Genomic DNA, 22,983 nt, shown 5'->3' with positions numbered 1-22,983 from the left:
CTTCTTGGCTACAGGGCAGAAGAAGCTATCTTCTCACTTCTCTTCTCTGGGCCAATACTTGTTCTCTGTAATTTGTCAACATTAACTTCTGAATGTCTTGTGGTTGTTCTTTCCATTTACAATGTTATAACTGCACGTGTTATTTCCTTGATATTACATTCTGTATCAGATCATGTTAATTTTACCATGGTTCTCTACAGTCATCACAGTTCTTACTTTTTAAACAGTAATACTCTGTTATATTCATGTGCCACCATTTGTTTAGACATTCTTCAACTAACAAGCATCTACTTTATATCCATTCATTTCTCTGCTACCACAAAAAAAATGCTGCCATAAATATTTTGGTGTATAAGAACTTTCTTCTTATTAATGACTTACTCAGGCCTACTAGTATAATCTCTAGATCAAAAGGTATGGGCAATTTAGTCACTTTATTTCCACAATTCTAAATTACTGTCCAAAATGGTAACACTGATCTACAGGTACACCAAAAATGTATAATCTTTCTGCAATGCCTCAAACACCTGGTCATTCCCATCTTTTGTCGTCTTTGTCAATTTGCTGGGTATGCGGTTGCATTTCTTTGCATTTGTCTTCTTATTAATGAAGTATCCTTTCATTTATAGGTTATCAATCATTTCAGAATTATTTGTTTACATTTCTTGACCATTTTTCTACTAGAGAATAAGACTTACACACATTTACACACGTGTATGCATGTGTTTATATGTATATGCATACATACATGTATACACCTTCATTATTTATATACATATGTAATAAAAATAAATACAAGATTTAAGTAGTAAACATCAACTAAGACCCAGTCATATGTATATATGTGCTTTATATGTGTATATATATACACATAAACATACATATAAATGTATATATCTGTTCTATTTATCTTGGATACTTAGCATTTATCTGAAAATTTTTATGCAAAGTTTTTTTCCTCATTTGATCACCTTGCTTACCCTAGGTGCCTTAATTTTGTGAAAAAACATTTTGCACAAATACACATAGTTGTGTGCATATATAGATCTATAAATGTATATTTCTGTTTGTTGTCTATATATTTTGAATACTCAACCCTTATCTGAGAACTGATACAAAGATTTTTTTTCTCATTTGATCACTTCACTTCTTATATATAGATGTATCAATTAGGTTTGTGTAAAAGCTATTCAGTTTCATGTGATTAATCTTATACATTTTATCTTTCCTAATTGCTTTTATTCCTCATTTGGTTAAGAATATACCTCCTAGAGGGGCAGCTAGGTGGCGCAGTGAGTAAAGCGTCAGCCCCAGAGTCAGGAGGACCCAAGTTCAGTTCTGACCTCAGACACTTAACACCCACACAAAAAAACTAGCCATGTAAACTTGGGCAAGTTACTGTGATAGTAATGGCAACTAAAGATTCCCCTGTATTGGCTTGGTTTTCAAATCGATTGTGTTAAAACCCAGAGCTTGTTAATCCCACCTGTGGGATGGACTTGTTGATGTGAAAAGAAAGTCCTGAACTGGGAGGAGCTGGTGACATAGATTTGGAGAGACACAAGAGAGAGGCAGAAGAACTTTTTGGAAGCAGCACCCACGTGGAGGCAGAGAGAGAGACTGAGAAGGATTGCGGGGGGCCACTTTGAATCGCCCTGGACTTTTGAGACCTGCCCCTGGAGCTGCCAAGGACTGAGGAGACATGGGTGTTTTGCTGGTACTTTGTCTGTCTGTTTTGATGTTGTTTTGCCAGATTTGTCCACTGGTGAAAGACAGTCCTTTTCTTGAAGAAGTCCTGGAACCTGGCTGTTGGCTAAGAGCTCCTGAGACTGTCCTGCAGACAGAGAGTGAATACTGTCCACTGGTGAAGGACAGTGCTGTTGTTGCAGGGGTCTGGAGACTGTCCTGCAGACAGAGTGGATACTGTCCACTGGTGAAGGACAGTGCTGTTGTTGCAGGGGTCTGGGAACCTTTCTGTTGGTTCAGAAGCCCTGAAGAAGGATTTTCTTGTTGTTTGTTTACAGAAATCCTGGGAGAGGGTTTTGCTAATGTTTTCAGGGGTTCTAGGACTGTTCTACAGACAGAGGATGAATTAATGAAGGGACTGGCAAAATTGTGGCCTTGCTAAGCCTTGTCTCCCCAGGAACTAAGATTGCTGAGAACTTACCTCTTGTCAAGGTGAAGAAAAGACCTCCATTTGGGTATTAAGTGCTGTGCTTAAACTTGATGTAACTCTGGGGTAGATTCAATTGTGATCCCTGGGGTGGGGAACTTTTGACCTTTTTGAGTTCTATGGTTGAACAAATGAATGTACTTTACTTATGTTTGGAAACTAATCTCCATTTGAGAAGAGGGGTTTTGTGCTGGACCAAATGAAGGTACAGCCTAGGGGTGGAGTAGTATTTAGAACAGGGACTTTGTAATTGATTAAATGAATGGAAGGTCCTGGGGTGGGATAGTACTTGGAGATTATTTAATCACACTTAGTAAATGCTGTATTTTGAATGATGTCATGTTTTGATCTTCTCTGTTCTTGGTTGGTCACTGAATAAAATGGAGAGCACCTATGCTGGTATTCTGAACCTTGGGAAGTTACCTTTGCTTGGCATTACATTACAGTTACTTAATCCCAATTGCCCTCCAAAAGGCCAAAAAAAAAAAAAAAGAATATACCTCCTAGAACAAAGGCCCAAAGAACTATAAAACTGTGCATATCCTTTGACCCAGAAATATTACTACTAGGTCTATATCCCAAACAGATCAAAGAAAAAGGAAAAGGGACTATATATACAAAAATATTTATAGCAACTCTTTTTATGGTGGCAAAGAATTGGAAATCAAAGAGAATGGGAAATGACAGAACAAGTTGTGGCATACATTTGTGATGGAGTACTATTGTGCTGTGGGAAATGACAAGGGGGGTAGTGAAAACATGTTTTTAAAAACATGGCAAGATCTGTATGAACTGATTCAAAGCGAAGACAAAAGAACCAGGAGATCATTGTGCACAGTAACAGCATTGTTGTAATGATGATTAACCATGAAAGGCTTAGTCACTCTGATCAATACAAAAATCTAAGACAATTCCAAAGGACCCATGATAAAAATGTCATCCACTTCCAGAGAGAACTGATGAACTCTGAATGCAGATTGAAATATAATTTTCTCACTGTATTTTTCTTGCCTTTTTGGGGGAATGTGGTTAATATGGAAGTTTTACGTAATTTCACATGTATAACTGATTATATATATAAACTGATTATATATATATACACACACACAATAAATATTGCTTGATTCCTCGGTGAGTAGAGTAGGGGTGGGAAGGAAAGAGAGCATCTAGGAATCAACATTTTAGAAGAAAGGAATATTTAAAAAAATATAGCTACTATGTAGTCCTGTTTCTATCACATACTATTTCTGGCCATGGAAAAGTCACTTAACCTTTCTGTAAGACTCTAGGTTACAGATAAGGTGCTAATTTATTTCAGAAGAGGTAGATTCCATACTGAGACACAATCAAAAACACAAGTCACACATTTATGGATATTAAGTGAAATAAAAGCAAGGGTATGCAAAACCCCACCTCTAACACAAGTATATGATCTGCTTCTTCTCTAAACTAATTAATTTCTAATTAAAGCAATTTAGTTACTTTAATATGCCTGCTTTACTTCCTTATTTATTAGGGGAAATTATAATTTATCTCCATTGAAATGTGATGCTTGCTTTTGGGTTTGGATATTTTTAATGGGTTTGGTTGGTTTTCTTTTTAAATCTCATTAAGCACATACTTTGTAGGGTTTTTGGCACAAAGCAGAATTGTATTTTGTGAAAGGCTTTTTTTCTGCACATATTGAAATAATCATGTGGTGTTGGATGTTTGTTTTTAATACTATTAATTATATTGACTGTTTTCCTAATGCTGAACTATCTCCATCATTAGATCAGGGATCTAACTTTTTCATAATGTATGGTTTATTATATAAACTGCTACAGTCCATTTGACAAGATTTTCTTTACAATTTCATCGACATGAATATGAGTAATAAAAGGAGAGAGTTGATTACAAAAATTAAAATAATAACTGATTACATGAAACTGAAAAGAGTATGCACAAACAAAATTTGAATGCATCCAGGACAAGAAGGGAAGTGATCAAAAGAGGAAAAAAACATCTTTTTTATTAAATTTCTCAGATAATCCAAGGTATCAAAGATATAAAGACAAAGAAGTATGTGTGTATATGTGTATGTGTGTGTGTGTATGTGTGTGTGTGTGAGAGAGAGTGAATGACCAAAAGCCATTCTACAACAGAGAAGTGGTCAAAGGATATAATAGTTCTCAAAATGGTACACTATTAATAACCATTTAGAAAAACTGCTCCAAATAACTAACAATGCTGATACAGTACTGTACCTGAAATCAGGAAGCTCTGAATTCAAATACAGTCTCAGCTACTTATAGTGGTGTGACTCAACTTCCAGTTTCCTCAAGAATAAAATGGGGGGTGGGGGGAGAGAAGAGAATAGCTCCAGTCTCCCAGGGTTGCCATGAGAATCAAATGAGATAATATTTGTAAACTGCTTATCACAGAGTGTGGCACAAAGGAAGCATTATGTAAATATCAGATATCATCATCATCATAATTACTATTATTGTTTTATAAGGTTTTACCTTACACCCAACAAATAGGCAAAGGTGACGAAAGATGTAAATAATCAATCCTGGAGGCACACTAGTATATTTCTGGTGGAGTTGTGAGTCAATGAAACTATTTCAGCAAACAATTTAGAATTATGTAAATAAAGTTACTATGATGTCCATATATGCTAGTAATCCCTGCTATTAGAGAACAAGGTTGGTGTATGTCTTGAACTTGGGAGTTGAAGATTTTAGTAGAGATAAAGCTGATTGATTGTCTGCACTGTCTGTCATATGGTAAGTCTGGGAAGAAAGTGTCACCAACCTGGCCAAGGATTGATGAACCACCCTAGATCAGAAACAAAACAGGTTCAAAGATTCCATGCAATTCAGTGGGAAGAGGCCCATGAATGCTTTCTTCATGTCTATATCTGATAGGAAGATCCAGCCTCAGAAAAAACTAAATTTTTTTTTGCAGAAGTGGAAGGTCCACAGTCATCATATACTAGATATGTCTTCAGACCCATTCATTGTAGTGGTTGAATTTGCTCAATTTTTTTTTGGTCTCTTCTTTTTCGTTTTCTCTAAAAATATATTATTTGTTATATGGGATGGCTCGCTAGAGTGGAGTAGAGGGAACAAAACTGGGGGAAATTCTGGTGATATAAAAAACAAACAATAATAAAATGTATTAAAAACAAAAGCATTGGGTTTCTACAATATATGAGAAATAGTGTAAAATAATATAGACAGGAGAAAATATACACTATATTGACACAAATGTAAAGATAAATAACACTGAAAAGTAGTCAATGACTATTTAATTTTAATCACCAATCTTGGTCTCACAGGGTGGAAGTGAGAACAAAAAAAAATGAAAACTGCATAAATCAAGATTTTGTAGTGATATAAATAAAAGCTTCCTTACTCTCTGAGTTAGCAATGATATGGTCTATATCATTAAGAGTGATGGCATATGCTAGTAATCCCTGCTACAAGAGAGAACAAGGTTGATAAAGGTCTTGAACCTTGGAGTTGAGGATTTTAGTAGAGGTAGGAGGGAGATAGAAAAGTTTCTTGCAAATACTGAATGTCTAAGTATCATTAGATTCCTGCTCAAGTCCAGTTGAACTAAAGGACCACTGGGTTAGGTACACAGAGAGCTAAGAAAAAAACCATAACAATAACCAACACATAATGATGAATTCACAAGACCTCTGACTTTTCACAGAATCTCAATGCATTATTTGGACAAAATAAGGTATCTAAGTTTTAATCAAATTCTGAACTGTAAAATCCTTGCTGTGAGGGAAAAATCAAATTCAGAATGAAATACAAGTTTAAACAATTACCAAAAGGTTAGGAAAGGACCAGATAGGTTGAAGACCAAAGAAAGTATGTTACTGTAATGGCAAGTACAGAAGTAGTTCACACCTTCTTTCAGCTACCTTGTTTCAGTCTGTTAAGAAACAGAATGTGTGAACTCCTGGGGAGGAGCTAATGACTATATAAGGAAAGCCCCAGGGCTAGAGACAGCAGAAATGAAAAGAAGACTCTTAAGGTGGCAAAGTCAAGAAGGAGAAAACTTGTGGAATCCCAGCACTCTGTCTGCTCTGTCTATGTTGATGTTTGTTTATGATACTTCATACAGAAGCCCTGGGACCTTACTGGAAGCCCTAAAAGAGGATTTTTTGGTTGTCTGTTTACAGAAGTCCTGGAGGAGGGTTTTGGAGGTCCTGGGACTTTACTGATGATTTGTGCTGACCTCTTGGACCTTGTTAGTGGGTCAGTGTTGATTTCTATGTTTATGATCTGCGTTGAGTTCTCAGACTTTGTTGGTGGGTCTGAGTTGATTTCACAGGCAGATAGTGAATTGATGATGGTGCTGGGAGGTATGAATATTATTGTGGCTCTGTCAAGCTTTGTCTTCCCAGAAACAGGAACTGTGAAGGACTTGAGGTGGACTGGACACTGTGAACTTCAATATAGAATGGGAACTGGACAAAGAACTGGGAGCTGCCTGTCTTTGAACCCAGGTGACAGTCGGAGCTGGGACCATGGAAGAGGAACCATGGAAACTGAGAGCCAGCCTCGAGTCAAGCTGAAAGAAGACTTTACTTGGATACTGTGTACTGACTGAGAAGATTATGATTTACTGTGACCTAGGGTGGATGACCTGTGTATTTTCCAGTACCCCTTAAGAGGTTACTGAGTAGTGACTGATGACTGAGTAATGAATGATGATTGAATTGTGACTGATGACTTAACAGTGACTGATTTGTAATTAAGTGTGACCCATGAGTGGAGAACTTTGACTATTGTATCTTGTGACTCTTAGATTGAGTTACTAAATGACTGTACTTTGTTGAAAACGATTGTGACCACTTTGGTGAAAACTATATGGCCATTTTAATGATGTCATTATGAATGCTGTATTTTGATTTTCTATGATAAGTTGTAACATTGTGAATGCTATACCTTGATTCTCTGTGAATGTTTTGCTCTGATTTGTTATTGAATAGAGTGTTTCACTATACTGTGTAATTAGAACCTTAAAAGCTGTTCACAGTAGCATTCTTCTGAGAAGCTGCTAGTGCTTGGTTTTACAATTACTGAGGGAGATACTAAGGAGCTGGGGAGCTGGGAGGGGGGGGTGGGGGGGTGGAGGTGTGCACAGTTAAGAGGATTGTTCCGTACCCATACTGAGTGTCCAAGATGGATGATGCCTACTTTAAAATTTTGTCTAGGGCCAAGCTCAGATTTTTAAGACTAAGTAGAAGCAAATGCCTGGAAAAGGAAATGGCAAACCATTCCATTATCTCTGCATAGAAAACCTCAAACGGGGTCACAGAGAGTCAGACATAACTGAAAAACAACTGAACAACAAAAAGAAGCAAATGTTCTATAAAAAGAATAACAATAGGCAGAATTTATATAATAACACTTTGTTAAGTATTTTACAAATAAGTCTCATTTGATCCTCACAACAATCCCTGATGAAGGGACCAAAGTGTCTATGTTATTTGTCATTTCTCACCACCCCCCCCAACCTTTTTTCTTCAAAGGTGGCAGCAGTACTACTAGGTGGCTCTTCTTGGAGCTCTGCGGAAAAACATCATGATTTTTGTACCTGGTATAGCCTGATGATATGTGGGTGACAGAGCATCTTCATAATCTGAACTTCTCGGAAAATCTTCTTGAGGTTTTCTTCATCCAGTTGGGTCTTATCTATAATCTTTATAGCAACCTTTAAAAAAACAAATACACATAGGAAAAAAAAATTACTATGAAGTATTATTAAAAAGTAGTTTGCTTAGTGGCAGAGCCAGGATAGTGTTGTTAGCATTAAGAAATAAAGTGAGCTCCCACTCCCCTACTCCACTCCTCCAAATAGATCCAGAAAATACATCAGATTGAATCCTGATGCAGAAATCCAATAAAACATCACAGTGAGTCGTTTGTCCAGCCCAGTTCAACACTGGGAGACAGTTAAAGAGGTCTGTGGACACACAGTAGTGATGGGATATGGTCAGAAGTGCTGGCCCTGGAAGGGTCAGTGGGAGGGAGAAACTGTGCACCAAGATAAGAGGAGATCCTAGATTCAACACAAATAAGACCAAACTTTTGTAGGAGGCTGAACCAGGGGCACACATGACAGCTCTGTCACTCTCAGGTCAGAGATCAAAGGAGGAAGGAACCTAAGGTGGCAGTACAAGATGAGAAGAGGACTCAAATTCTACCCGGTATATCAAGCAAGGAGCATGTTCTGAAGCAAGCAACAGCCATGTGCCTCTGACTCCAGGAGCAGAGTGAGGATCTCAGTTCCAGCTTCTAACTCAACCTGAAGCACACAGAGAAATACAGAGGGAAGGAATCCCAGATTAAAGGGAAGCCTACAATTCTGTCCCTCTGAACCAGCAGATCTTTCCAGCTGGCTTAGCTGACAGGAGCTGAGTACAGCAGCAGTTTATTATTGCTTAGACACAAATACAGCTCACGAACGTGTAGAGCTCAGATGAGGGTGGCAATGATCAGACTTTGCCCTGGATCATACCACTTTGAAAATACTGAAAGTCTGCAGATCCAAAACCTGAGTTGCCAATGGGATCCTGGAATAACACAACACTCAATGTGCCAAGAAAGCAGTAGAAGGACAAATTCAGACATTCCCTCCAAAAGTGTAAAGAAGCTAGCCCTAACAGCAAGTCTTCAGTCAGGAAGTAGGATAAAAGAATGACAAACAAAAAAAGAATCCCACCATTGACAGCTATCGTGGTAAAAGGGATACTTAAGACACAAAACAACTACAGACAAAGGCTCAAAGAAAACAAAACTTGAACACAAATTTAACCAGAATTCATGGCAAAGATGAGTTTAAAAAAGAGGTTTTAAAAAAGTTTTTAATAAATGATATGGTTACTGTGGAATTAAAAATTGGAAAAGAAATGAGAGCTATGGAAAAAAGAACTGGAAACAGTTCTTTTATAACCTGTAACAAGAGGTATAAAACCTGGTTTAAGCAGCCAACTCCCTGAAAATTTGAATCAAGAAGCTCTTGATTCCATAAGACAAAAAGAAACATTAAAAACAAAAGAAAAGAAAAGAAAGAAAATGTCAAACAGCTCAAACAAATGACCTGAAAAACAGATTGGGATGAAAAACTTTAAAGAATAATTGGACTAAAGCAAGGGTAACCAACATGATGATCTCAGACAAAACAAAAGGAAAAATGGATTGAATTTAAAAAGATAATCAGGGAAACCACATTTTGCTAAAAGGTATCACAGACAATGAACTAATATCAAAAATTTTTACACCTAGTTCCTCTGATAAAGCCCTCATTTCTCAAATATGTAGGAAACTGGGTCAAATTTAAAATTTAAAAATAACCCATTTTCCAATTGATAAATGGTCAAGGGATATGAATGGAGAGTTTTCAGCAGAAATCAAAGCTATCTACAATCAGATTTAAAAGTGTTCTAAAGTACTGTTGATTAGAGACATTCAAATTTAAATAGCCCTAAGATACCACTTAGAAATTATAACTGCTGGATGGAGGGAGTGTGGGAAAATAGGGATACTAATAAACTGTTGGTGGGAGTTGTGAACCAGTCCCAACCATTCTGGAGAACAATTTGGAACAATGTCCAAAGGGCTATAAAACTGTACATATCCTTTGATCCAGTAATATTACATAGTATGTCTATACCCAAAGAGATCAAGGAAAAGGGAAAAGGATCTGTACAAAATATTTTATAGCAATTCTTTTTGTAGTGGGAAATATTGGAAATTAAAGGGATGCTCATCAATGGCTGAACAACTTGTAGTATATGATTGTGATGGAAAACTGCTATGCTATGAGTAATGACAAGGAGGCAGGGGAGGGGGCAAAGAAAAACCTGGGAATAAAATTCAACTGTATCTCACCCTACCTTAACACTAGGAACCTGAAGTGACTGCTGAAATCCAAATGAACAAGAGGCTTTAACCTACTAACTCACAGAAATAGAAACTTTGACCAAGGCCTTCACTTTGATACCAGCACTTTTTTTTTTTTTCAATTAAATTTTATGTTATTTTTTTTAGTCTACATCATTCATTTCCACGAGATTTTGTTACAAAATTTCTCCCCATCTTTCCCCTACCCACCACCCTAAAACAGGGATGCCACTGTATACCCTCTCCCCCATGTCCCCTCCGACTTCCCAGCAAGGCAAGATGGATCTCTATAACACAGTGCCTATATATCTTATTTCCCAGTTGCATGTAAAAAAAAATTATATATATTTTAAACATTTGATTTTAAAACATTGAATTCCAGATTCTTTCCCTTCCTACCTCATCACCCACCCTTACTGGGAAGACAGGCAATTCAATATGGGTTGTACACGTGTAGTTACCCAAAACATTTCCATAGTGGATATATTGTGAAAGACTGACTATATTTCCCTCCATCCTATCCCGCCCCCCCACTTGTTCTATTCTCTTTGACCCTGTCCCTTTTCAAAAGTGGGTGCTTCTAACTTCCCTTACCCCCCAATCTGCCCTCCCCTCCATTATCCCCCCTCTCATCCCCTTTCCACTTACTCTCCTGTAGGGTAAGATATCCTATTTAGTGCGCATGTCATTTTCTCCCTAAGTCAAATTCAATGAGAATAGGTTGACCCATTCCCTTTTGCCTTCCTATTCTTCCCCTCCATTGTAACAGTTTTCCCTCACCTTGTCTATATGAGATAATTTACCCCATTCTGTCTCTCCCCATCTCCTCTTACTATATTCCTCTCTCACCTCTCAATTTCACCTTTTAAGTATCATCTCTTGCTATTCAATTGGTCCTGTGCCCTATGTCTATGTATACCTATACACATATATACACATACATATGTATTTATACACCCATATACCCTCCTATATAGACATATATTATGTGTGTATGTATATATATATATGTACAATTATATTCCCTTCAACTATTATCATACAGAGAAGAGGTTCATAAGTTACAATTCTCATTTTTCCATGTAGGAATATAAATAGTTCAACTTTGATAAGTTCCTTATGATTTCTTTCCCTGTTTACCTTCTCATGCTTCTCTTCCTTCTTGTATCTGAATGTCAGATTTTCTATTCAACTCTGGTTTTTTCATCAAGAATGCTTGAAAGTCCTCTATTTCACTGAATGACCATATTTTCCCCTGAAACATGATACTCAGTTTTGCTGGGTAGGTGATTCTTGGTTTTAATCCCAGCTCCTTTGACCTCAGGAATATCATATTCCAAGCCCTTCAATCCCTCAGTGTAGAAGCTGCCAGGTCCTGTGTTATTCTGATTGTGTTTCCACAATATTCAAATTGTTTCTTCCTGGCTGTTTGTAGTATTTTCTCCTTGATCTGGGAACTATGGAACCTGGCTGTAATAATTCTAGGAGTTTTTGTTTTGGGATCTTTTTCAATACGTGATTGGTAGATTCTTTCAACCTCTATTTTGCCCTCTGGTTCAAAAACATCTGGGCAATTTTCCTTGAGAATTTCTTGGAGGATGTTTTCTAGGTTCTTTTTTTCATCATGGCTTTCAGGTAGTCCAATAATTTTTAAATTATCTCTCCTGGATCTATTTTCCAGGTCAGTGGTTTTTCCAATGAGATATTTCATACTGTCTTCTATTTTTTCATTTGTTTGGATCTGTTTAATAGTACCTCGATTTCTCATAAAGTCACTAGCTTCCATTTGCTCTAATCTAATTCTAAAGGAATGATTCTTTTCAGTGAGCTTTTGAGATTCTTTTTCCATCTGTCAAATTCAGCTTTTATGGCATTCTTCTCCTCATTGGCTTTTTGAGCCTCTTTTGCCATTTGAGTTAGTCTATTTTTTAAGGTGTTATTTTCTTCAGTCTGGTTGTTGACTTGCTTTTCATGACTTTCTTGCATCATTCTCATTTCTCTTCCCAATTTTTCCTCCACTTCTCTTATTTGGTTTTCAAAATCTTTCTTGGGCTCCTCCATGGCCTGTAACCAATTCATATTTTTCTTGGAAGCTTTTGGTGTAGGAGTTCTGACTTAGTTGTCTTCCTGTCATTCCATGCTTTGATCCTTTTTGTCCCTAAAATAGGAATCCAAAGTTGAATTGCTGTGCTTGCTTTACTTCCTTTGCTTGCTCATAATGCCACTCAATTACTTGACTTTGAGCTTTCTGCCACAGTAGAACTCTGCTTCCAGAGAGGAGAGCTTTGTCCCAAATCTCTGGGGTTTTCACAGCTACCAGAGCTATTAGTTGGCTGCCCTCTCTGAAGCTTCCATCGGGGTTCTGGCACCTGGTCACACACCCCAGGACCTCCACCCTACACAGCAATCCAGATCTAAGCAGGTTAAAGCAAGAGCGATTACCCCTCAGAATGGTTGCTTGGTCCCCCTACAATCTTCATGCCAGGAGCTCTGAAGCAGCTATGGGGCTGTGGCCTCCCTGCCTAAGCCACTTCTCCCTCTGGGGGCAGAGGCCAGACCAGACTCCTGGACTCCCTGTTCCCAAAGTCTACACTGACCTCTCCCTTTGTCTTTGGCATTTATGGGTTGGTAATTCTGGAAACCGCTGCATCTGCTGGTGATCTACTCTCCTGAAGTCCCTCTAGCTGGGGGCTGGTTAGGCCACACCCTGAGGTTAAAACCACGGGCTCACACAGGACTGGGCTCTGCTCCCAGTGCTCTGTGATGAACCCTTCCTGTCTGCCTGCCAGGCTGTCTTCAGTGGGAGATTTGTTTCTCTCTGTCACTTTGTGGGTTCTGTAGCCCCAAAATTTGTTTAGAGTCATTTTTTATATAGGTATTTGAAGTGGTTAAGGGGGGAGCGCAGACACCAACACTTCTCTTCAGGAAATATATGGACAATTTCTAACCCCATCCCCCACCCCACTACCTCCACCTCCCCACTGCCAGATGAGTCTAGAAAGAGACAGACTTTCTGGATTCTTTCCCCACCTATGGAATATAGGAAAGAAACTACAACCTGAACACTCCCTCCAACTCTCCAAGTGCCCTCACCAGATATCTCTATCATCCCCATGATGAAATCAGAATTTCAAAGCATTTAGTGTCTAGATTCTTACTCAATTCCCACTCTCTGCCAGGTTCATGTGGAAAGTAGGGTATCCCCTAGAAACACTCAGTTGCAATCCTTATAAGGAATAACAAGTATGAAAAATTATAGAAAGTGATTGACAAAACAAGAATTGGACTACCTGAAAGTTATGCCAAAAAAAGAGCCTAGACATATTTCAACAACTTATAAAAGAAAGCTCTCAAGATCTCTTAGAACGACTGGGCAAGGTGGAAAAAGAAAGAATACACTAGTCATCTACTGAAAAAAAAAAAGGCTAAAAAAATTTAAAAACTCCCAAGAATCCAGAAAAGTCCAGAGCTTACAAATTAAAGGAAAAAAATTAAAAAACAATCATCCATGAAAAAAAAATTAAGTAACAAGGAGCCACAATCAGGATCACACTTGATTCATTTATTTATTTTTGCTTTTTGGTGGGCAGTTGGGGTTAAGTGACCTGCCCAAGGTCACATGGCTAGTTTTTGTGTTAAGTATCTGATGCTGGATTTGAACTTAGGTCCTCCTGACTCTAGGGCTGGTGCTCTATTCACTGCGCCACCTAGCCATCCCTACACTTGATTTATTAGCCACCACTAAAAAGGATAACTTAGATATGATACTCCAGAAGGCAAAACATATAGGATTACAACCAATAATAACTTACCTAACAGACTGAATATAAATCCTCGTAGGAGTGGGGAATGGGGGTATTGTATCTTTAATGAAATAAGGACTTTGAAGCATTCCTGATGAAAAAAACCAAAGCTGTGTAAAAACTCTTAAGTTCAAACACAGGAGTTAAGAAAAACATAATGGTAAACAAGAATGAACTATCGTAAGAGACTAAGAAAGGATAAACTGCATACATTCTAATATGGGGAGATGATACATGTGTCCTCACTGAACCCTATCATCACTGGGGCCATAGAGGACATCTAATTAGATAGAAGGCCTGGGAGTGGTTTGGTTATGTCTTGATGATCTTGAAGAATGGAAAGGGAGGGGATGAGGAATAGATTAGAGAGATAGGGAAAAGAGGCTTAGGAAAGATTCTATCACATAATCAGAGTGCACATAGAAGTCTATACAAGGAGAAGAGATAGGAGGAGAAGCTCAGACTTAAACATCTCTCTCATCTGAATAAGTCAAAGGAAGAAAGAACTCATTCCACACAGACACACACACACTGACAGATTTAGGTACAGAAATACATTTTACTCAACAGGGGAATAGAACAGAAAGAAATGAAAATTAGAGAGAGGCTATAGTAAAGAGGAAACTAATCCTCAGTAAAACTAAGTCTAAAGATATACAAAAATATTTAAAGCTCTTTTTGAGGTGGCAAAGAATAGGAAATCTGAGGGGGTGTTCATGTATTGGGGAGTGGTTGAACAAATTACGTACATATATAAATGTGTTGAAATATTACTGTACTATAAGAAATAACGAAAGTCTCAGAGAAACTTGGGAACACAAATAGACTGAAGCAGAGTGAAGTGAGCAGAAGCAGAACAATTTATATAATGAAAAAAATATAGTTAAAAACCAACAGTTTTGAAAGAATTAGGAACTCTGAACAGTATAATGGACCTCCAGAGAACTAATGATGAGACATACTACCCAGTTCCAGAGAGAGAAGTGAAAGATTTGGAGCACAAAATCAGACAGAAGAGTGCGCGCGCGTGCGCACACGCACACACACACATGCGAGACTTGGTCAATGCAGAAATTTGTTTTGCTTAACTACAGATATATGTAACAGGAGTGCTCTTTTTCTTTCACTCTCAATTGAGGGGGAAGGCAGGTTAATTTTTGCTGATTAAAAAAACCTAAAAATTTAATTTAAAAAAAGTATTTAGCAAATTCTATTAATTTTGAAATAAATTTATAACACATAAAATACATATAGCTGCTAAGTTGTTCCCCCCCCCAAAAAAAACCAGTAAGATAAGTGAATTCATTTTTTTTTAAGTGAGGACAGGAAACAGAGCCCTAGCAAGTTGGTCTCAAAGGAAAAAAAATCTAAAAATCAATAGGTCTTTTGCCATTTCTTATAATTCTGATACTATAAAATTCACAATTAAAAACTGCTGATTATTCTTCACCCTCAGTGATTCCCTGGGATCAAACCTGCCCTTGGATACATAGTGATGTTAAGTCAGAACACTAACATATGAACATTGTCCCTGTCCCAGGACAAGTGGGGTTCTACTACCAAATTCTGAGGGATTATGATAAAGGCCATCCTCATTTCATAAAATGTCAACAGATATGAATGAGTAGTTTCCAAAACAAGGAACCCAAGCTATCAATGGTCATATGAAAAAAAATGTCCCAAATTATGAGTAATTAAAGACATGAAAATTAAAGCTTCTCTGAGGCTCTATTTCACACCTATCAGATTGGTAAAGAAGGGAAAAAAGGAAAATAACAAATGTTGGAGGGGTTAAGAGAGTTGTGAATTGGACCAGCTATTCTAGAAAGCAATTTGACACTATTCCAAAAAATTCAGCCAATGATACAATGAACCTTATATCCCTAAAAAGGTCAAAGAAAGAGAAAACAGACCCATGTGTACAAAAATATTTGGAGCTGCTTTTTTGGTCATGGTTAAAAAGGCACTAGGAGGGGGGTACCTGGGTGGTGCACTGGAAACAGCACTGGTCCTGGAAATAGGAGAGCCTGAGTTCAAATCTGGTCGTAGACATTTACTATCAGTGTGACCCTGGGCAAATCACTCACTTAACCCCAACTGCCACAAAACAAAAAAAGAGGCTAGAGGACTGCGCCTGGAATCAGGAAGATGGGAGTCCAAATGTGACCTCAGACAATTATTAACTGTGAGATGCTGGGCAAGTCACTTAAATTCTGTGTGCCTCAGTTTTCTCAAGTGCAAAATGATGGAAATAAAAGCTCCTACCTCACAGGGTCATTGTGAGGATCAAATGAGGTAATATTTGTAAACTGCTTTTTTCAGTGTCTGTCACATAGGAGGTGTGGAATAAATCCTTATTCCCTTCCTTCCCTTCCCTTCCCTTCTCCAATGGCCTGGAAAAAGGAATACACATTTATTAGAGAATGTCTGGACAAATTATGATCTATGAAGGCAACACCATATTATTACACCATGAGAAATAATGAAGTGACAGAACCAGGAGCTTTGAAAACTTTGAAAGATTTAAGGACTCCAATTAATACAGTGACCAACCATAATTTCAATGGACTGATGATGAAATATTACCTATTTCTTAAGAGAGAAGCAATGGATTCAAGATACAAAATGAGACAAATCTGTGGACATGGTCAATGTGGGAATCCATCTTGCTTGAATATATAATTGAAAATTATAAAAAATTACAAGAAGGAATGCCAGACTAATCTAATTTCTTTTTTGACAGGGTTACTATAATAATAGGGCCCTTCCCAAAATCTCCCAGGCATCCTTGTGAACAAGCTGGAAAGACATGAGTTAATGAAAGACAATACATTTAGATGGGTATGGAACTAGTTGAATTACTATGTCAATAGTGTTGTTCAATGACCAGAGGTCAACACAGGAGGGAGATGTCTAATAACATACTATAGGACTCTGTTCCTTAGCATTTTTCCTTTTGATATTTTTTCTCAATGACATGGATGAAGGCAAAGATGCCATGCTTCTCCAATGGGCAGCTGACAGAAAAGTTACAGATAGCCAATACACTGGATAACAGGAATTCCAAAACTGTTCTGACAGTACAGAACAGTGGTTCAAAGTCAATAAAATATAATTTGATACAATAATACAAGATGGCTACAGAACACTATTTTATAGTTTTTGAGTACTGTGTCCAATTTGGGTTCAACACTTTAGAAGGTACCTTTACAAACCTTAACACACCCAATGTAGATTATGACACTGAGAAGTCTTAAACCATACCATAAAAAGACTGAAAGGAGATGCTTGAAGAGAAATTTAGATTTCTAAACCCCACCCTTTGGGGGGGGGGCGGGGAATGTGAGTGGATAAAGAAATATAGATTATTTAAGGGAGGAGGATATAGAATCAGAAATTTGATACCTGTCTTCAAAGGTATAAAGGATTGTATCAAGGAAGGGAATTAAACTTGTTCTCCTCTGCTTACACGTGAAACTGGGACACAAGGGAAGGTATTACAAGGAAGTTAATTTCCGCTTAAATTTTTTTTTAAATTGGAGCAAAGATGATCATAAATGGAATGCAGATGATCACTTATCATGGCTACTCTAGATAGTATTCCAGCTTTAGGCCTTAAAATCCACACTGATACAATGCCCTCCAGACTCCTGAAAGATTGCCACTCACTCTACACCATAAGAATCGCTAAGCCTTTCCATCAGTTCCACAGCTGAACCCTCCCACATATATTGCTTGTCCCAGTTAGAATATGAGCTCCTTAAGAGCAGAGATGGTCTCATTTTTCTACTTCTATCCCTAGCACTTAGCACATTACCTGGTCCTCTTTCATTCACTCATTTGGGCAGGGTTTTGGACCAGATAACTTTTACGATACTTCTAAACATGATTCTATAGTTACTTCAGTGGAAATTTTAACATTCCATTTGACATAGAGAACAAAGTGAATCAGTTAACAAGTATTATTGAATACCTACTATGTGCCAGGTATTGGGCAAAACTTTGCAAGAGAAAATTACCTATTCTTATCCACTTTTCTAGAACCCAGTCATAAATAACAAACATTTATTATAAAGCTTAAATTTGCTTTACAAAGCCATGTCATACCAGTGTTGAAACACTGATATTTCCCTACACTATAGAAAGCTGGAGAACCAACTGGATACCCAACAATTTGTGGGTGTTTTTCAGAACCAAATGCTTTCTGCCAGCTGATGTGGGAAGATCATGAAAGGATGGTAGCTGGAAAACATGCATTCCATTGAGGAAAGTCAGACTGAGCCACAGGATGGAACACATGGCATAATTTGCCTTGAGTTGGCTAAACCAGAAGGCAATGAGCTTTTTTCTATACTTTTCTTTTTCCCCACCACTCTTCTACAAAAGAGACATATGAGACCATCTAACTTATGAAAAAAGATGCTATTTGGAAAAGAAAATTCCTAAACCTCACTAACTGGTTCACTTCAACAACAAACATTTATTGAACTTCTACTGTGTGCAAGTCAATACACTAAGTCCTAAAGATACAAGAAGATAGTAAGATTAGTCCTTCATGTGATAATAATGTACATTATTATTGTATAGTATGTATTATATATTAAGCCATTGATCACCCCCCCAAAAAACAGGGAATTATGGTAGCACAGTTGTGCAAGACAAACCCCCCCAAAAAGACAGTATCTTACACTGTATATGATCCTTACAAAGACTCAGAGATAAAAACTGGACCCAGACTCAACTAGAATTCTTGGAAAAATATGAAACAAGAATTAAAAACAAAGAGTTAAAAATGTTTTTGTAAATAGAATGTGAGTGCTTGAGGTAAAAATTAGAAAAGAAATGAGTTATGGAAGAAAGAATTGGGAAGGGAATTAACAAGTTGGCACAATAGGTATAAAATCTGACTGAAGCAACAAACTCCCTGAAAATTCAAATGGACCACATACAGGCGACCAGTGACTCCATGAGACATCAGAAAGTATTAAAAGGTTTTTTTTAAAGGGAAAAAAAAAGAAAATGCATAATCTCATAGCAAAAACAAACTGACCAAGAAAATAGATCAAAAAGAAAAAAAATTAAGAATCATTGGGCTATCTGAACATTGGAATAAAAGAAAAGTCTAGACATCTAATTTCAAGAAATCTTAAAAGAAAAATGTCACATCTCATAGAAACAGAGGGTAACATGGAAACAACAACAAAAATCTATCAGTTAGCTCTTGAAAGAAACCCCAAAATGAAAATTTCCAGGAATATCATAAAGAAAATCCAGAGTTTTCCAGGTGAAAGGAAATATACTACAAGTAGCCAGAAAGAAAGAATTCAAGTACCAGAGTCAGTCAGGATCATATACAATTCAGCAACAACCACTATAAAGTAACAGAAAACTTGAAATAAAATATTCTAGAAGGCAAAGAATATGAGCTTACAGCTAAGAATAATTTAACCAGGAAAACTGACTATTATACTACAAGGAGGAAAATGGGCATTTACTGAAATAGAGAACTTCCCAGTTTTACTGATGAAAAGAAGAGAGCTACAGAGAAACTCTGCAGTTCAAACAAAAGAGAGAAGAGAAACATAGAAAGGTAAACCTGTATGAACAGTGATAAGGAATTCAACAAATATAAAATATAGGGAAATGATACATGTATGCCCTCTGAAATCTATCATCATCAGGATTCAGAGAAGGAGTCCAATTAGACAAGGCCTAGAAATGGTTCTGTTATGTCATAATGATCTTAAGAATAAAAAGAGAGGAAAACAGGAATACACTGAGTGAAAGGAAAGGAAGACTAGGGAAAACTGTCACATAAAAAGTATGCAAGTAAAAAATCTATAAACAAAGAGGTGGGATAGAGGAATAGCTGATATTTTAAACCGATTCTCATCTGAATTCGTTAAAGGAAGTAAGAATACATACACTCCCTCATGGTTGGGTATAGGAATACATTTTACTTAACAGGGAAATTATGAGGGAAAGGGGAAAGGGAATAAAAAGGAGGGTAGATTAAAGGAGGAATTATTTCTAAACCAAACAAACTTTAATGATGTACAAAAGTATTGATAGCTTTTTCTGGGGTGGCAAGGAATAGGAATTTGAGGGGGTGCTCATAAATTGGGGAATGGATGAACAATTTATAATATGTAAATGTGATGAATACTATTGCACTGTAAGAAGTGACAAAGAGGATGGTTTCAAAGGGACCTGGAAAGACTTGCACAAACTGACATACAGTAGAGGGAGCAAAACCTAGAGAACAATTTATACAATGATAACAACATGGTAATGGTAAACAACTCTGAAAGAATTAGGAACTCCTATCAGTGAAATGACCAACTGACATCACAGGACTAATGATGAATCATGTTACCCACCTCAAGAAAGAGAGGTGAAAGGACTTAGACTGAAGAATGAAATCAATTATTTTTGGACATGGCTAAGGTAGAAATGTAATTTTATTGGCTATACTATACATGTTTGTAACAGGTTATGTTTTTCTTTAGTTCTCACACTGGGGGGGAGGGGAAGGGTGATGAGGATGATTTTTGCTAATTAAAAAAAATAAGATTTTAAAAAATGAATTTATGAATTCCTTAGATAGGGGCTCTGGAAAAATTACATAATGATGATGCTACGGAAAATATTCTAAAATTTAAATGCTAGAAAACAGCATGAAAGAATTTAACTTTATCAAGGAGAGGGACATTCCTGGGTCATAATTTCAATTTCTGCTCTGCTGGGATGCCACTTGACACTTTTAACAAAACAGAGAACTAACACAGTTCAACCTGCCCTACCTGCAAGAAAAAGTGTAACAAAAGACTATCTGTCTGAAGCATTAAAGAGATGCCACTGGAACTTTATTTGAGGGAAAGTAATAAGCATTTTTAATAGAACCTGCATGTGTGAGGTGCTGAGCACTTTTTACAAATATTATCTCACTGATCCTCACAATAACCCTTTGAGGTAGGTCCTGTTTTTATCTCCATTTCACAGCTGAGGCAACTGAGGCAAATACAGGTTAAATTACTTTCCCAAGGTCACAAACCACTATAATTGTCTGAGACTACTTGAAATCAGAACTTCTTAAATCCAGACTCCACTATCTTTCTGTTGTTAGGGTTTGTTTATAGATAGATAGATAGATAGATAGATAGATAGATAGATAGATAGACAGACAGACAGATAGATAGATACACACACATATACATGTGTGTGTGCATATACATATACACACACATATAAAAGCTTCCTCAAAGCTGACCAACAACATTATGACTGTAACAAGAAAATAAATTCATGCTGGAATCCATGGTCCAACAGAGGAAATAATTGATTTTTTCAAAGAGTTGGAAGTCACTAAGACTTCAAAACATTACATTACAATATTTATTAACAGAACCTTAACTAGGGTACAGCAACTGGAGTTCTGGCACCAAGCACCAAAATGTAGAAGGTGCTGGCCGAACTTAAACTCCTTCAGTAGCACAGAAATAACTGAGCTTAGCACCTAGTTAACAAGAATAATGATTTGAAATAGAAAGCTACCAGATGGCTTATACTTCCTCCCCTGGGCTGCCACTGGTCTTGGGGTCTTAGCTCCCCCACCAAATGGAATTTGTTCCTAAAAATTTGATTTAGCAATGCCTGTACTGTTACTTGCCTCAGTAAAGTTTTGTAAAACTTCCCACAGAAATTTAAAATGTGAGTTATAGTCCAGTAATTAATGATTTGGAGTCAAGCTTAACCTTGTAAATTATACTAAAAAATAACACCCTGCTTGCTCACTTGTGTGGAAGTTAAATACATTGCAGCACAGTCTCTATGTTAATTGTTTTGCTTTGGATTCCTTCCTAACAAACTTTTGGCTACCTTAACTAAGTTGCTTTATTAGCTCCTCTGATTCTTTGAGAACAAAGTAAAAAACCAACTGCTAAAGTGAATTTAGATTTTATTCTAAATTACAAATTACCTAGAAAAAGGAGAGAAATGCTGACAGTAGAAGTGAAATAAAACATACACTATACAAAGCAAAAGGCCTCCGTTTTTTCTTTCATTGAGATTAAAAACTTTTAGTTCTTTTGAGTGAGGAACCTTGATTCTTAATTTCCTTTGGGTCCTTGTAACCACTAAGAAATGTTAACTTGACCTCTATTTCCCTCTAAATTGGATTTTGAAAAAATGTAAGCACCATACCAGCAATGATAAGTCAACTCTCCATGACAAATCAGTTGACTTTTCTGGGGCTAGGAGTCCTCATCTACAAAAATGAAGAGGTCAGACTAGCTGCCTTCTGAGGTCCCTTTCAGCTCTAACATCTGTGGCTCTCTGAATTCCTAAAACAATATTGTATAACTTTTCACAGATATGTTTCATGTAAATCAGTCCCAATGTGTACTATTTAGAGGTGTTACAGCCTACTAAAAAAAATTTAGTTCGGTGCTATTTCCACTCTCTCCATTTCTATTCTCCCTGTCAGTTTACTAAAGCAAATAGCTCATTCTGAACAAAGAAGTTCTAACAGGGCATACATAATAGCACTATAAAATTTTTTGTTTTGATAACTAAGTCATCAAATATGCCCATGGTGGACAATGCCCCACTTCTTTAAATTCAAAAATTCAAAACTGCCCAAGGAAGCCTTTAGTCAACTGAAGCTGACCTAGTTTGTAATTCCATCCCACTGGATCTCAGGTAGTGGTATTACAAATTCTAAACTTCATGGTAAATTTCACTTTAAGTAAATATAATTTGTCAATACAAAATTCTAAATTAGATTAAGTTGGTAGGAGGGGTGTATATTAGTTTTATGACAATAGTTGTGAACTCAATCTATTTCAGGCTAAAATAATACTAAGTTAAGAAAAAATTAAATTGACAAGTTTTCAGAAACACAAAAGATATATTTAAAGAGACTAGATGTAAACTTTGTCATCTAACAAATAGAAAATTTCTCTCTCTACCAAGCAGTTTTTCTGTTGACTGAGTTTGTTGTACATTTGTTCATATAGAACAAATGACTTGGCTAGGGTAGAACAGAAATCACAAAGATAAAAGTTGTAGTTTTTATGTGTAGGGTCCAGTACACTAA

The 22,983-nt window shown here is 37.0% G+C and overlaps 1 protein-coding gene and 1 long non-coding RNA gene across 3 annotated transcripts in view; one reads left to right on the top strand and one right to left on the bottom strand.

Moving 5' to 3' along the window:
* SIK3 (SIK family kinase 3) overlaps window positions 1-22,983 on the bottom strand; it is a 284,614-nt gene that overhangs the window by 132,401 nt on the left and 129,230 nt on the right. For both annotated transcript variants that reach the window (XM_069080272.1, XM_069080273.1), the window contains exon 2: window positions 7,775-7,891. In XM_069080272.1, coding sequence (XP_068936373.1) covers window positions 7,775-7,891 — 117 coding nt within the window. The remainder of the gene's footprint in view (window positions 1-7,774; window positions 7,892-22,983) is intronic.
* Window positions 4,887-7,202, top strand: LOC138155199 (uncharacterized). The gene is made up of 2 exons (XR_011166773.1): window positions 4,887-6,429; window positions 6,579-7,202. It is a non-coding gene; the product is annotated as an uncharacterized lncRNA (long non-coding RNA).

Source organism: Petaurus breviceps, unplaced genomic scaffold (assembly GCF_028583685.1).
Source record: "Petaurus breviceps papuanus isolate PSGF00001 unplaced genomic scaffold, PetGlider_PUasm1.0 91133, whole genome shotgun sequence".
Classification (NCBI taxonomy): domain Eukaryota; kingdom Metazoa; phylum Chordata; class Mammalia; order Diprotodontia; family Petauridae; genus Petaurus; species Petaurus breviceps.
The sequence above is the reverse complement of the archived record's forward strand: the minus strand, read 5'-3'. Positions and strand labels throughout refer to the sequence as shown.